Raw genomic sequence first — 14852 nt, 5'->3', positions numbered from 1 at the left:
AGGAAACCCTAAGAAAAGTCGAGGAGCTGCAGCAAAGTGCATAGTCGAGGCAGGGGCTGGATATGGAGTTAGTGCCTGATTTCTATAAAGACTTTGTCTCTGTGGGTCAAGTTTACTCAGAATGAACAGGGGGAGAAAGGAAATAAGTTATAATTTTGAGAGATACAGGATCTAACCAGTCTCCAATAGTTTGAGACGAACGTATTTGCACTCTTTCTGACCTGTTAACCGAAAGAGTAGTAATTTGTGGGACAGATGGATAGAAATTTAGTGTTCCCCTATGGAAGATCAGGTTGGAGTGCCAAATCAAGACTGGAGAAGTAACAGTGGAAGTGATTGACAGAATGTCACTTCTTGGAATACAGTTTGTTCTTGGGAATGATTTAGCAGAGCCAAGGTGGAAGTGATACCCATTGATGTGGAGAAGCCAGAAGAAGACTAGGTAACTGAGGAGTTAAAAAATATCCTGGAATTTTCCCCGACTGTGTAGTAACAATATCCCACTATCATAAGTCACAGCATGAAGCAAAAACTAAACAAAAAGATGAAGGAGTAGAGGTTCAGTTAGCGGCCACCCTATTTGATGTAATGGTGCAGGAAAAATCTGAAAAGGCAGAGGGTCAGACAGAAATGTTTAGCCCTGAAAGGCTAATGGATTTACAACAGAAAAATGAGGCAATAAAAGATATATATGTTGATGCATACTCAGAAAAGGAGTCGGTGAATATTCCTGAAGGTTATTATCTCAAACATAGAATCCTAAAACAAAAATTGAGACCAGGGCAGGTTAGTGCAGAGGAGAAATTGGCAGAAGTGCGCCAGATTGTGTTGTCACTAGCATACAGACAGCAAGTGTTATGGGTAGCACATGAACTACCAGTAGGAGTACCTAGGTGTGAGGAAGACTCAGGCTCAGTACAAAAACAGTTCGATTGGCCTGAACTGCACAAGGATGTGGTTAACTTTTGCTGTACATGTCGTACATGCCAAATGGTAGGTAAGACATGGACAGTAATAAAACCAGCACCTTTTTTGGCAATTCTCACATTTGAAGAACCTTTCATGCGGGTTATGATTGATTGGGTAGCTCCCCTCCCTAGAACTAGAAGTGGGACCACTACATGCTAACCATAATGGATGTGTCTACCAGATTCCAAGAGGCAATTCCATTATGGAGTATTAAGATCAAATAGGGTGTTAGAGGAGTTAGTAGCTTTCTAGGCTACCCAGGGAGATTCAGTCAGACCAAGGGTCTAATTCTAATGTTAGGCTGCTTAAGGAAGTTGTGGATAGCTTTATATTCAGCGCATATTATCCTGAATCACAGGGAGCTTTAGAAAGGTGGCATCCGACCCCAAAAACCATGTTAACAGCATACTGTCAGGATTATCCGAATTATTAGGTTAAAGGAAACCCATTCATATTGTTTGCCATTAGAGATGCCCCAAGTGAATCTACTCAGTTTACTCTCTTTGAGTTAATATTCAGGCCCTTTGAAATTAATTAAAGATAAATTGTCAGGACCAACGTCGGAGATCTCACACTTGAATAATGTTTGGAGGTAAGGGAGATATTAAATTGGGTAGGTGAGTTAGCTAAACAGCACTTAAAAAGGGCACAGAATAGAATGAAGCAGGTGGCAGACAAAAACTCTGAAATTCAGATGTTTTCCTGTGGGGGTGAAGTATTAGTATTGTTACCAGTGACAGGAGATCCCTTCAAGCCAGGTTTAGTGATCCCTATCAAATTGAGAAAAAGTTGAATCAGGTAAATTATCTGGTAAAGATGCCAGATAAACAAAAAACTGTAATTCGTATGTCATGTGAAGATGTCGAAACCTTCTTATAACAGAAAGAAAGAAATGGAGAAACAGGTGTTAGTTACTGCTCTGCAGAGTGAGGAATCAAATCCAGGTGTCGTTTGATGCACCTCAAAATACATCAAACAATGAGGAGGTTCTTGAAGAATGGGATACATTAGGAGACTATCTGTGTCAGGAGCTAAGTTTATAGGTTTGTTTTAGCAATATGATGACATATGCAGGAATAAGATGGGGAGGACTAATGCAATTATGCATGAGTTAGACATTGGGAATACTGTTCCAATAAAACAACACCCCTACAGGCTTAATGCTTTCAAAGCCACACAAGTCCAGAAGGAAGTGGAGGCGATGCTCAACGAACATATCATCGAACTGAGTCAGAGCGAGTAGAGTTCGCTGATTGTGTTAGTTCCCAAACCTGATTGGACTCAACGATCTTGTGTGGACTATTGGAAAGTCCATACCATAACAAAATCGGACACTTACCCAATGCCAAGATCGGAGGACTGTATAGAGAAAGTTGCACAAGCCAGTTACATCACAAAGTTGGACTTACTGCATGCTTATTGGCATATATCTTTATCAGGGAAAGCAAAAGAAATTTCTGCATTTGTAACCATGATACAGTTGGCAGAGCTCATTGAATGATTAAGAGATAAACTTAAAGAAAACAAAATTCACGAAGGCAGAGGTGACATTCTTGGGACATAACATCGGTCACAAAAGGTTGATCCCAAGGAATGCAAAGACGAAGGCCATCAAGGAATTTCCACAACCAACTTCCAAGAAAGAGGTGCTTCGGTTTTTGGAACTAAGCGGATTTTACTGGGCGTTTGTTCCAAACTTCAACAGCATAGTGGCATCGTTAATAGATTTGCTGAAGAAGAACACAAAATTTCAGTGGACAGAACAATAGCAGGAGGCATTTGACAATTTAAAAAGCAGTATTGACCACTGCACTAGTTTTAGGTACACCAACACTTTTTGAAACCTTTCAAAGTTGCAATCGATGCTCGTGACATAGGAATTGTAGCTGTATTGCTACAGGAAGATGATGATGGAATTGAACTGCCAGTTGGTTACTGTTCAAAGAATCTGAACATCCACCAGGGAAAATACTCTATGAACGAAAAGGAATTATTGAGTTTGCTACTGGCCTTACAACATCTTAATGTTTATGTCACAAACAACGTGTCGGAGATGGTTGTGTACACTGATCACAATCCTCTTACATTCTTGGAAAGCTTTAAAATCAAGAATATGAGACTATTTCGTTGGAGTCTTATACTACAGACTTCTAATTTACAAATCATGCACGCTGCAGGTAGTAAAAATGTGATAGTAGGTGCCTTATCGCAGATTCATCAGATAAAGTATAGATAAGATTGACCAGATACTAATGTTATACATATATGTGTGCAAAGTTAAAGTTAATGTGTGCAAACTTAGATTAATCTCCTATGTATTTCATGGTAATAGAGTTAAGAATTAGAATAAAAAATGAAACCATCTTTTCATTATGATGGTTCATGTTTTTGATGAGAGGGGGTGTGTTATGAAGCTGAAGGTATGTACTATACCTTTAAGAGAGAGTGAAAGCTGGCAAGCACATGTCATGTCACAGTGTGTGCTAGAAAATTGAAAGTTGTAACATTTTGGCTTTAACATAGATACCAGTTGTTTTCACAGCAGTTTGAATTTAACCAATCAGTTTAAATTATGCCCCAAGATACTAAAACCCAAGCAAAGTTGAATTTTACTGTTTTGACAACATCAAACCAATAAGACGATCCAATATTTGGGGTATAAAAAGTAGACATTTTGGACAGTTAGCCAGAAAGAACACCACTTGCCAATGTCAGACAGATTGCCCGAAAACACTCTCTACAAAAGGTACCTTTCTCATCTGAAAAATCTGTGCTGCAGAAGACTGAAGACGACCCAGAGAGATCTACAAACAGAGAAGATCAACACCAGACTCAACAGCCACTGTCTGATTTTGAAAATTGAACTGCTGCATATTGTTATAGAGTGGGAGGTACATAACAAATCTTTAAGAGAAAGGAGGCTTAGAGTTGTAAATAGTTGTTGTTTAATGTTCATCTTAGAGCTAAAGAATAAAATTGTTTTCTTTTCAATAGTGGAATTTAGGTAGTTCTCTGTCACTCATACGTTAACAGATTATGAGGTGAGGTGAGCTTTTCTGTATGTTTGGTTTAACTAGCAGAAGCATTTACTGCCATATTTTAACACATTACATTCGAGAAAATTATGTCTGAAATGTGTAAAAATATAGATAAATTTCCGAAATCACTTTGTATGTCTGGAATACTCTATTAAAGCAATTATTCTGGAGAGGTGCACTTTGGCACAATTATAAGTTGACCATAGTCCATGAAAATAGGCCAGGTTTCCCAAGTTTGAACACTATTCAGTGACACTGCTGGAAAATATACATTCAATTATGGTAGGAACTGACTCAACCATGCAAATCTCATGGGAAATTGCCATCCAACTTGCAGACATGGATTCTACAGCACTGTCACTCATGTACTGAAACTTGAGTATGAGCCTTGGATTATATAAGAATTAGGAGCAGAGTAGTCCATTTAACTCCTCCAACCTGTTCCCCAACGCAGTAGGGTTATGGATGACCTTTGATCTCAGTTAAGTTTTCCTGCCCTTATCCACATCCCTTGATTCTCTTAGTTTCCATAGATCAGACAATCTCTAATTTCCCTCTATTCAACATCTAAGCCACACAGCTTTCTCACTGCAGAGAATTTCAAAGGTTCTCAATTATGTGAACAAAGTATCACCTCATCATAGTCCTAAAACGGGCAATCCATTGTTAAGCTTCAGTAACTACCAGTTCCAGACTCCCCAGCTATGGTAAATATTGTGTCCATTTTACCATCGCATGGTCCTTAAGAATCGTGCAAGTTTTAATGATATAATCTGTCTTTCCTTTAAACTCCCAGGAGGACCAGTTCCACCACAGAACACACCAGATGGCCTCCTTCTTTAGAGACCGCAATTTCCCTTCCCACGTGGTTAAAGATGCCCTCCAACGCATCTCGTCCACATCCCGCACCTCCGTCCTCAGACCCCACCCCTCCAACCGTAACAAGGATAGAACCCCCTCCCTCCGGTGCTCACCTTCCACCCTACCAACCTTAGCATAAACCAAATCATCCTACAACATTTCCGCGACTCCAAACGGACCCCACCACCAGGGCTATATTTCCCTCCCCACCCCTTTCTGCCTTCCGCAAAGACTGTTCCCTCCGTGACTACCTGGTCAGGTCCACGCCCCTCAACAAATCACCCTCCCGTCCTGGCACCTTCCCCTGCCACAGCAGGAATTGCAAAACTTGCACCCACACCTCCTCCCTTACCTCCATCCAGGGCCCCAAAGGTGCCTTCCACATCCATCAAAGTTTTACCTGCACATCCACCAATATAATTTATTGTATCCGTTGCTCCCAATGCGGTCTTCTCTACATTGGGGAGGCTGGATGCCTCTTAGCAGAGCGCTTTAGGGAACATCTCTGGGACACCTGCACCAATCAACCACACCGCCCTGTGGCCCAACATTTCAACTCCCCCACCCACTCAGCCAAGGACATGGAGGTCCTGGGCCTCCTTCACCACCGCTCCCTCACCACCCGATGCCTGGAGGAAGAAAGCCTCATCTTCCGCCTCGGAACACTTCAACCCAGGGCATCAATGTGGACTTCAACAGTTTCCTCATTTCCCCTTCCCCCACCTCACCCCAGTTCCAAACCTCCAGCTCAGCACTGTCCCCATGACTTGTCCTACCTGCCTATCTTCCTTACCACCTATCCACTCCACCCTCCTCACTGACCTGTCACCACCCCCATTCACTCATTGTACTCTTTGCTACCTTCCCCCACCCTCCTCCCTGACCTATCACCTCCATCCCCACCCCCACTCACCTATTGTACTCTATGCTATTTTCTCCCCACCCCACCCTCCTCTCATTTATCTCTCCAGCCTTCAAGCACTCTGCCTCTATTCCTGATGAAGGGCTTTTGCCCGAAACGTCGATTTTCCTGCTCCTCAGACCGCCTGAACAGCTGTGCTTTTCCAGCACCACTCTAATCCAGAATCATTCCTCATGGGTTAATCCCCTCATCCTGATAGTCAACCTCATGACATTTGTTGAAATCTCTCCCAGATAAACTTGTCCCACCTTAGGTAAGGAGATCAAAACTGTAAAATTCACTGAAGGTATGGTCTCACCATAGCCCTACAAAGTTTCAATAAGACTTTTCACTGTTGTCTTTTTATGACATGGGTAGATAGATTTTTGATGAACAAGAATGCTCATCAGGAGTAGGCAGGTATGAGGAGTTGAGACATTTAGATCCCCTACTATTTTACTAAATGGCAGAGTTGGCTCCAGGGTTTTCTTTTGCTTATGATAAGCATGTTCGTATTTTCAAAACTATTTGTAATTAAGAGCAACACATCACTTGCTTTCCTAAATAGTTGCTACACCTCAATGTCAATGTTTGGTTGCAAGGACACTCAGATCCCTTTAAGTACAATATTATCCAGTTTTGCAACATTTAAAAAATGTAATGCTTTTCTACTTAACTGAAAAATATAACACTTTATTGAAATGTGTTTTTAAAAAAATTCAAACACACTACATCTGCTGTTTCTCCTGTATCTGCCATCAATTACAAATAATACGCTTGTTAAACATTCCAATCAAGTCATAGTTATAAATGTTATATATTGTTATAAGTTTATATGTCTTATTACCACATTCCTAACACAGGTACACAATCCTTTTTCAGAAACGCTCAGGACCATTGGTTTTCGGAATTCAGAATTTTTCGGATTTCAGAATAAGTGACACTTCAATGGTGAAATGTTTAAAAGTCTTATCGAACAGAAGACTCTCAGTGAGTACTACGTGCCATGAGACAGAATTGAGGCCTGCTAGTGCTGGGCCACGCAGCCCCCCCCCACACACACACAGGTCGCATCTGAGTGACATGCATCGAGTGGGTATGGAGTCAGGTTAACTGTTTGCATGCCACACAACCTTGTTAACGAGATTAAAAACTTCACAAAAAATCCTTCAGATTTTGGCGCTTCTTGGATTTCGGGATTTCAGATAAAGGGTTGTCTACCTGTAATAGATTTAAGAACTGTTCCTTCTACTAATAGTAGGCTAACTGTCCTCCAGTTCCCTGTCCTCTCTCTCCATTTGTGAATAGCAAAGATTTATTTGCTGTTGGCCAGGCCAGATTTAGTAAAGACAAATCAGGTATAACTAACTTGACTGAGACTTTTAATGAAATAACATAAAAGATGAAAGCCCATGGAATAAAAGGGATAGTGGGACAAATATAAGTTTAGATCAGAGTGGTGCTGGAAAAGCACAGGTCAGGCAGCATCCGAGGAGCAGGAAAATCGATGTTTTCAGGAATGAAGGGCTTTTGCCCGAAACGTTGATTTTCTTGCTCCTCGGATGCTGCCTGACCTGCTGTGCTTTTCCATCATCACTCTGGTCTAAACTCTGGTTTCCAGCATCTGCAGTACTCACTTTTGCCTAGGAGGAGAGATATAAAGCTGGTGAGGTGACAGGAAACAAAGTAGTGATGAAGAGTCATAGGAAGGCATTGGAGAAAGGTGTGAAATGAAGTTCCCCAGGACTTTGTACTAGAACCACTGTTATTTTAATAATAGAAATGTACTCTGCAAATGTGGGTGTGCAGAGCAACATTTCAAAACATGAAGATGACACGAAGCTTGGAAATATTGTAAACTGTAAGAAGTAATTTTAGACTTCAATAGGATATAGAGAGACTAATAATATGGTTGGACCAATGGTAGATGAAATTTAGTAGACAGAAGTGTGAAGTGACACATTTTTGTAAAGGAACAAGGGAAGGCAATATAAAACAGAAGCACAGTTTGAAAGGGAGCACTAGATCAGAAATATTTGAGGATACATGTGCACAAATCATTGAGATGAGGAACATGATAAAAAAGCATAAGGAATTCTGGACTTCATAAACTGAGGCATAGAGTACAAAAGAAATTAATTTATGGTGAACGTTCATAAAATTCTAGTTCAGCTTTAACTGGAGGACTGTTTCCAAATCTGGGCAATACAGTTTAGGAAGAATGTGATGGATTCAGAGAAAGTGCAGAAAAGTCTGAGAGAACAATTCCAGGGACTAGTGACTTCAGTTACATAGATCGATTGAGAATCTAGGGTTGTTCTCCTTAAAGGAAAGGGAAGAGAAGAGAAGAGAAGAGACGAGAAGAGAAGAAAGAAAGAGCAGAAAGAAAATTTGATAAAATTGCTCAAAGTTATAAACAGTCTCGACAGGAGATAGAAAGGAATTGCTCCCACTGGCAGAAGTGTCAATAAATAGAGAGCACAAAGCTAAGGTGCTTAGCAAAGGAATCAACAGTGGCATAGGGATTAATTTTTAATATGTAGCAGGTGGTTAAGTTTAATGACACTACTTTAGAACGTGTAGAGTCAGATGCAATCAACTCTTCAGATTTAATCAAACCGAAGGAAAATACTTCAGGGCTGTTAGTCAAGATGAGGAAGTGGTCAGCAACCAAAGAGCGAGTGACAGGTCAATTGGTTTCTTTATGTTCTGTAACCATTCTATGATCTTAAAAATTCTAATGTTTCCATTTCCCCTTTTTTTTGCCTTTAACGGACCCATGTCTACTCTAATCTGGTCCTTTTTAAACACCAGAAAAAAACAATTATGATATGCATGTGTATTATATGTGCGGTCAACAATACAAAATTCAGTACAACAAACATAACATGCATACATTATGCATTTTGTATTAAGTAATAATACTACCTCTACCACCTCTGAAAAATATTCATGACTTTAATGAATAAGATTTTCAAATCATTTTGATTAGATAACTTCATTGAAATATTCACTTTTTAATGCTTACCAATGGTTTCATAGTCAAGCCTGCTATGGAATTTATCTTCAAAATCTAATCAGGTCTACCCTCACATACTTAGGAACTTAGCATCCAATACTCTGTTGGATGTGCCATCTACTAAAGTTAGGTTTTCAGCTTCCCATAGCATAACAGCACACTCATTTCAATCAAAACATATGCATATTTGATCTACTGCAGTCTATTTAGTAAACTTGCTACTGTTGTTTTTAAATGTTATAACTGCACAAATACTTTGTTTACAAAACAGAAATCCAAGTTTATAACTATTGTTAGCAAACAGGCTTAATGCAATATGTGCACTGAACTACAGTGGAATCTCATTTATCTGCAGCAAACTACTGTGGAATCTCATTTAGTTGCACTCCAATTGTCGCCTGTCCTAATTATCACTAGAATCTTTGCAGCAAAGTTTGTGTAAGACATCACCTCAGTGCCAGGCCTATTAACACCTGTCTCTTCCAGTCTGCATAAATTAATTTCACAGCCCGAGAATCAGAAAATGCAATGTGGGAACATTAAAGAGAATAATTGAGAAGTGCTTGAAAATGTATGGTCACATTTGAAGGAAATAAAAGAAATGTGGTGTTTGGAGCATGGAAATGGACTGCCAAGAAGGAGAAAAAGGAGAACGGCTGCCAAGTGAAAAGATGTGATGGCAATAAACTTAAATGTAATGGGATTAGAACAGTAAAAGGTGGAAGAAAAAGAAAAAGAGGTCAGGAGGAGATAGAATGCCTACAGTGTGGAAGCAGGCCATTCTGCTCATCAGGTCCACACCAACACTCCAAACAGCGTCCCACCTAGATCCACTCCATTTCTGTAACCCTGCATTTCCCATGGCTAATCCACCTAGCCTGCACATCCTTTGACATGATGGGCAATCTTTGGACTGAAGGAGGAAAGCAAAGCACTTGGAGGAAACCCACACAGACATAGGGAGGATGCGCAAATTCCAAACAGTTTGCCCAAGGCTGGAATTAAATCCGGGTCCCTGGCGCTGTGAGGCAGCAGTGCTAACCATTGAGCCACCATCCTGCTCTGGAGATGGAGAAGGAAGATCAAATAGCATTGTAGTATTTGTAAGCAAAATGGGAAAGGCCATATATTATATCGTATTATCCTCATTCCCATGGCCAAGTTTTTGCTAATCATGCTGGATCAAAATGTCTAATTCTCATTGTCCACTTAGGAAGACAGCTGTCTTACCCTAAACAGAGGCACCATTGTATGGTTTAACTAGCACAGCCTTCTCATGTTTTACAGACATCAACATTTGTTGAGTTCAAAGTATATAACATTACTTCTTTAAAAAAAAAACTGGTTTTAATTTTATAAAGCAACATACCAAAAGTGCTGCGCTCTCTCTCACACCTTTCCTTACCAGTAGAGTTTCAAACTTGGTGGCAACACAATGCTGTGGAGTTGAATAATTTAAGTCATCTCTAAAGAACCACTTAAAAGTTATTATAATGATTACACTGCAGCACTAGACTATGAACATAGATAAATTCTGCAGAGAAACCTCATGTGTTGAGGGGTAGGGCAGGAGGTCAAGATCCCATGTTTCCAAGATCATATCAAGCAACCAGAGTAAAATAATCAAACAAAGGCTGTGTTTGCTGCTAGATCTCTTCACTTTATGGCCACACAGATAAAGATTCTTCACTGCTAGCCAATAACTAGAATAGTGCTTGTGATTAATTTCACACCTTCTCCATACTGGTTCCCAATGCAAGAACACAGGCCAGCCCAAGACTGGCCTTGACCACCACAAGGATGGTCTCCAAACACAATTCACAGGACAACCCAGAGTGACTTGACAACCTCTTCTAGCCGTGACAACCACTCAATAACCGGTGACATCCATGACTCCTCCAGCTGCCTCCCCCCCCAAACAAATTAAAAACAACAGGAGAGGGACTGGGGAACAAAGTAAGAAAGGAGTGGCCTCGAGAGGCACTTACCCCAGGGTGGTCATGGTGACGATGGTGTACCAGAAGGCTGCCGGGATGCTGGTGAACTTGGTGGCAGAGGAGCCCTTCTCGGCGTAGAACATGACGGTGGCGAAGATGATGATGGCCATGGTGAGGGAGAAGAGGAGGAAGCCGAGCTCCGAGGCGCAGCTCTTGAGGGTGTAGCCCAGGATGCGCAGGCCCTGCGAGTGGCGGGAGAACTTGAATATCCTGAAGACGCGGAAGACGCGCAGGGTGACGAAGGCGCCGCTGACATCCTCGTTGTCGGTCATGACCAGGCCGATGTAGTACGGCATGATGGCGACCACGTCGATGATACTCATGACGCTGCGCACGAAGCGGTAACGGCTGGGGGCCGCCACGAGGCGGAGCAGGTACTCGACCGTGAAGATCATGACGCACGCTGTATCCAGGCAGAAGAAGGCCAGGGCGTAGCGCTCGCCGCACGGCAACTCCTTCACACTGCCCGGCAGCGAGCCGCACGGCACCGTCTCCACCACGTTGGCCATCACCGACACCGCGATGAAGAAGCCCGTCACGTAGTAGAAGACGAGCGCCAGGGTGCTGGTGTGGGGGTTCTCGAAAGCCCGCCACACCTTCTGGCGCGCGGTCATGGACGGCAGCCGGTTCTCGCTGCTGATGTCATCCTCGGCGTCGTCCATGATCCGCTCGATGTTTTCCCGCTTTCGGTCCTTGTACTCCTCGTAGCAGCAGTCGCCGATGATCTCCGGGATGATGCCGAAGAAGGAGAGCTCCTCGTCGTACGCCGAGATGCACTCGTGCCTCGGGTAGTGCAGCTTGCCGGTCCGGTAAAAATTCAGGATGCTCCTGAAGATGTCAGGGTCCCGGTCGAAGAAATACTCGCGGATCTCCTCGTTGTAGAAGAAGTCTTTCTCCGAGCTGCCCAGCAGCGTGTCCGGGTACCTCTCCAAAGTGCTCCTCCACGTCTGGAAGCGCCTGCCGCTCACATTCAGGATGACCAGCCCGTCCTGGGGCCGCTTCCTCTCGCTGGGGGCGGCGGGCATGGGCTGGCTGGCCACCGGCATCCATCCGATCGCGGCCGCCCGGGCAAAGGGGAGCCAGGCGGCTACTCCCGCTGCCATCGCTCCGACAATTACCGCCCTGCCCGGGAACGGTGGCACAAACACACACACAACACACACACAGAGAGAGATACAGGTCGCTTCCCCAATTCAGAACCACGCTTGGTGCCGCACGCCTGACATCTGGAAAGATAAAGGAGGAAAACCCAATGTAATTTTGCAGTCGTGTGAAATAAAACAAAAACTCCCAATGGCAAACCATTGCCCGGGCTCAGAATATTTATTTTGCAGAATTCCCCATCCACACACACACACACACATTTTAACCCTTATTGTTGCAGTTGTGCTTCTACACAGGCATCAACTTCAAAGGCAAAACAGAAATTTACCAGGTGTTATCAAAAGAACATTTTAACCGTTTGTTGTCCTACCTCTCTGAAGAGTCGGCCACTTGTCTGAGGCATGAAGGTTTCAGTGCTGTATCGTTTCAATCCACACTACGTTAATGGATGTATATTATGGATAGAAAATGCGAAGAACCTGTACCGGAGCCGTGACAGGAGAATCCCTCAAATAGAGCTTTTCAGTCCACCAGCAACAAGTTCAGGAAACGTAATCACGCTCGACGATCCAGTAGGCGATACGAGACCTCAACATATTCCACTTCTCCACTCTTTGCATTACAGTAGCTCCAAAAGAAGGCGAGATGGTTTGCATATACATTTATGTACAGAATATAAGGAGCCACTCGCAAGACTGAGGGCGCAGTTGAACTTCCCTGCTCTGAGATCGTGTGGGTGGTTCATAACCATCAGCTATTGTATTCAGTGTACAATCAAGACCTGCAGTCTTTTTTTTAGGATACACAGATTAGATTGAAGTGGATATGACATTGGAGACAGAACTTGCTTAAAATAATACTCCTTGCTGAAACTGGAATGAGCAGAAATTTTAACTACAAAAAAATTGACGAGAGTTCATTATAATCTCCAGTGCCCGCCGTTTAAAGTAAGTGTTGGGGTCCTCTGCCGACGAATCGTTTTCTGTACCGTTTACGAACAACTAAGGCAGAGACGATTGTGGGGAGATCGCTTCAGCCACTCGCAAGACACGTTTCAGCTTTCTCAGTTTATCAGAGTAGTCAATTCTGTTTCCCCTGCTACAAGCCCACGGCAAACAGTTCCACCTATAGAGGGCGATAAAATTCAGGTTAGAGGCTGTTCTGTTTGAGGATAGCAAACATAATCAAAACTGCTGCATGTAACAAATTCAGGAGATCATTAAAGAGGTTGGTGAGGCCTTAACAGTATACTATATTTTTCAACATTGAGCTGATAATTTCATAAACACGTCAAGATTTCCATGAATTTAATGAGGAAGTGCCTTTGTGATTATGGATGGAATCACTTCAGTGAGAGATAACCAAATATTCGAGAGTTTATTGGTAGAATTAATAAAGAAGATAATTTAAAACTAGTGGAGGGTATGTACAGGTTGCCTTGTAGCAGCTATGAAGTGGTAGATTATATAACAGCAGAGATTAGGCAAACATAGCAAAATCTTTTAACTGACACATTGATTATAAAAAGCACACCACAAAGGTAGTGATTTTTTAAAATGTGTGTTGGATAAGTTTCCTCACTTTAGATTTAGCAATGAGTAACCAGTCAGTTTTAGTTAATACAGTCTAATGATGTGTGAACATTTTATCTAATGTAGATCATGATGTGATTTTGTTCAATATAATGATAAAGACAAAACAGCTCATCAGTTTCTAGATTTTAAATTATGCTGACTTCAATGCAATAAGAAAAGCTCTCCTCAGTGAACTTGGCAAATCTTTTAGTAGCAAACATGATCTAAAATCTGTTGGAGGTGCTTAAAAAATAATTTGTGATATCGAACCAATTTAGAACTCTCGAAGAGGAACCACCCTGAGGGACAAAAAAAGACAAAGACAAAAAATGAAACAAGAAAAAGCATATGAAAATGCAAAGCATATACAAATCTTGGCAAATGTGAATGAAAAACAGAATATAGAAACACTACAAAAGGTATGAAAAGAAACTTACAAGGGATATCAAGGTCAACTCAAAACATTGCATCGGACTTAGAAGATATCTGGGGTTGTGAGATAAACTCACAGTAAAACAAAAACAAGGAAATGGCCAATGTATTGAGATACCTTGTGTTAATGTTAATAGCTGTGATAGATTTTGGCACAGTGAATGTCCCAAAGTAATGAATGTTTGTTCAGACACAACTCTACATCACCACCCTGGAGACCGGAATTTTTCAGCCTGTCAGAAGCACCAGAATTTGGTTCACAATTTCTAAAGCAGAACAAATGATGTTGAGAGCGATTTCACACAGGATACTGGACAATTATTAAAACCATAAATTGCAGAATTGTCACCCTGAATAAATTAGTAGCATAAAAGAGGGACAAACTCCCAGGATTAGATGGTTTATATCTCAAAATTTTAAAGGAAGTGAGATCACTGTCAGTTTGGGAATTGTTCTTTTAGATTGGAAAAGAGTGTGTACCATTTCACTTCTTACGAAATGTGAGAGAGGAATGAGAGATCAGTTTACCTGTCAAATGTTGTTGGGCTATTCCTAGCATCTTTTAATTAAGGATTTAGTGAATAAACAAATTCAAAGATTTCAGCTGATCAAACCCTCATTTCCTCAGCAGATCAGTTTCTCAGGGTGATCAAGGCCCAACCGTGGCCAGGACAGAGTAGATGTTGGGAAGATGTTTCCATTGGTAGGAGAGACTCAGACTTGAGGGCACAGCCTTAGAGTAAAGGGAAGACCTTTTAGAATCGAGATAAGGAGAAATTTCTTCAGCTAAAGAGCAGTGAATCTATGGAATTCATTGCCACAGAAGACTGTGGAGGCCAGGTCATTTAATATATTTAAGACTGAGATAGATAGATTCTTCATTGTCAAGGACATCAAGGGTTACAGAGAGAAAGCGGGAGATTGGGGATGAGAAACTTATCAGCCATGATTCAATGG

At 41.8% G+C, this 14852-nt stretch overlaps 1 protein-coding gene across 2 annotated transcripts in view; it reads right to left on the bottom strand.

Annotated features, from left to right (window-relative positions):
• kcnd2 (potassium voltage-gated channel, Shal-related subfamily, member 2) overlaps positions 1 to 12972 on the bottom strand; it is a 506561-nt gene extending 493589 nt beyond the window's left edge. For both annotated transcript variants that reach the window (XM_072551528.1, XM_072551529.1), the window contains exons 1-2: positions 12260 to 12972; positions 10777 to 12011 (exon numbers count right to left, since the gene is read on the bottom strand). In XM_072551528.1, the coding sequence (XP_072407629.1) occupies positions 10777 to 11888 (1112 nt within the window). In that variant the 5' untranslated portion in view covers positions 11889 to 12011; positions 12260 to 12972. The remainder of the gene's footprint in view (positions 1 to 10776; positions 12012 to 12259) is intronic.
• Positions 12973 to 14852: the final 1880 nt, after the last annotated feature.

The sequence above is a fragment of the Chiloscyllium punctatum genome, chromosome 32, assembly GCF_047496795.1.
Source record: "Chiloscyllium punctatum isolate Juve2018m chromosome 32, sChiPun1.3, whole genome shotgun sequence".
NCBI classification, from domain to species: Eukaryota; Metazoa; Chordata; class Chondrichthyes; order Orectolobiformes; family Hemiscylliidae; genus Chiloscyllium; species Chiloscyllium punctatum.
Note: the sequence above shows the minus strand (reverse complement) of the source record. Positions and strands in the feature narration are given on the sequence as shown.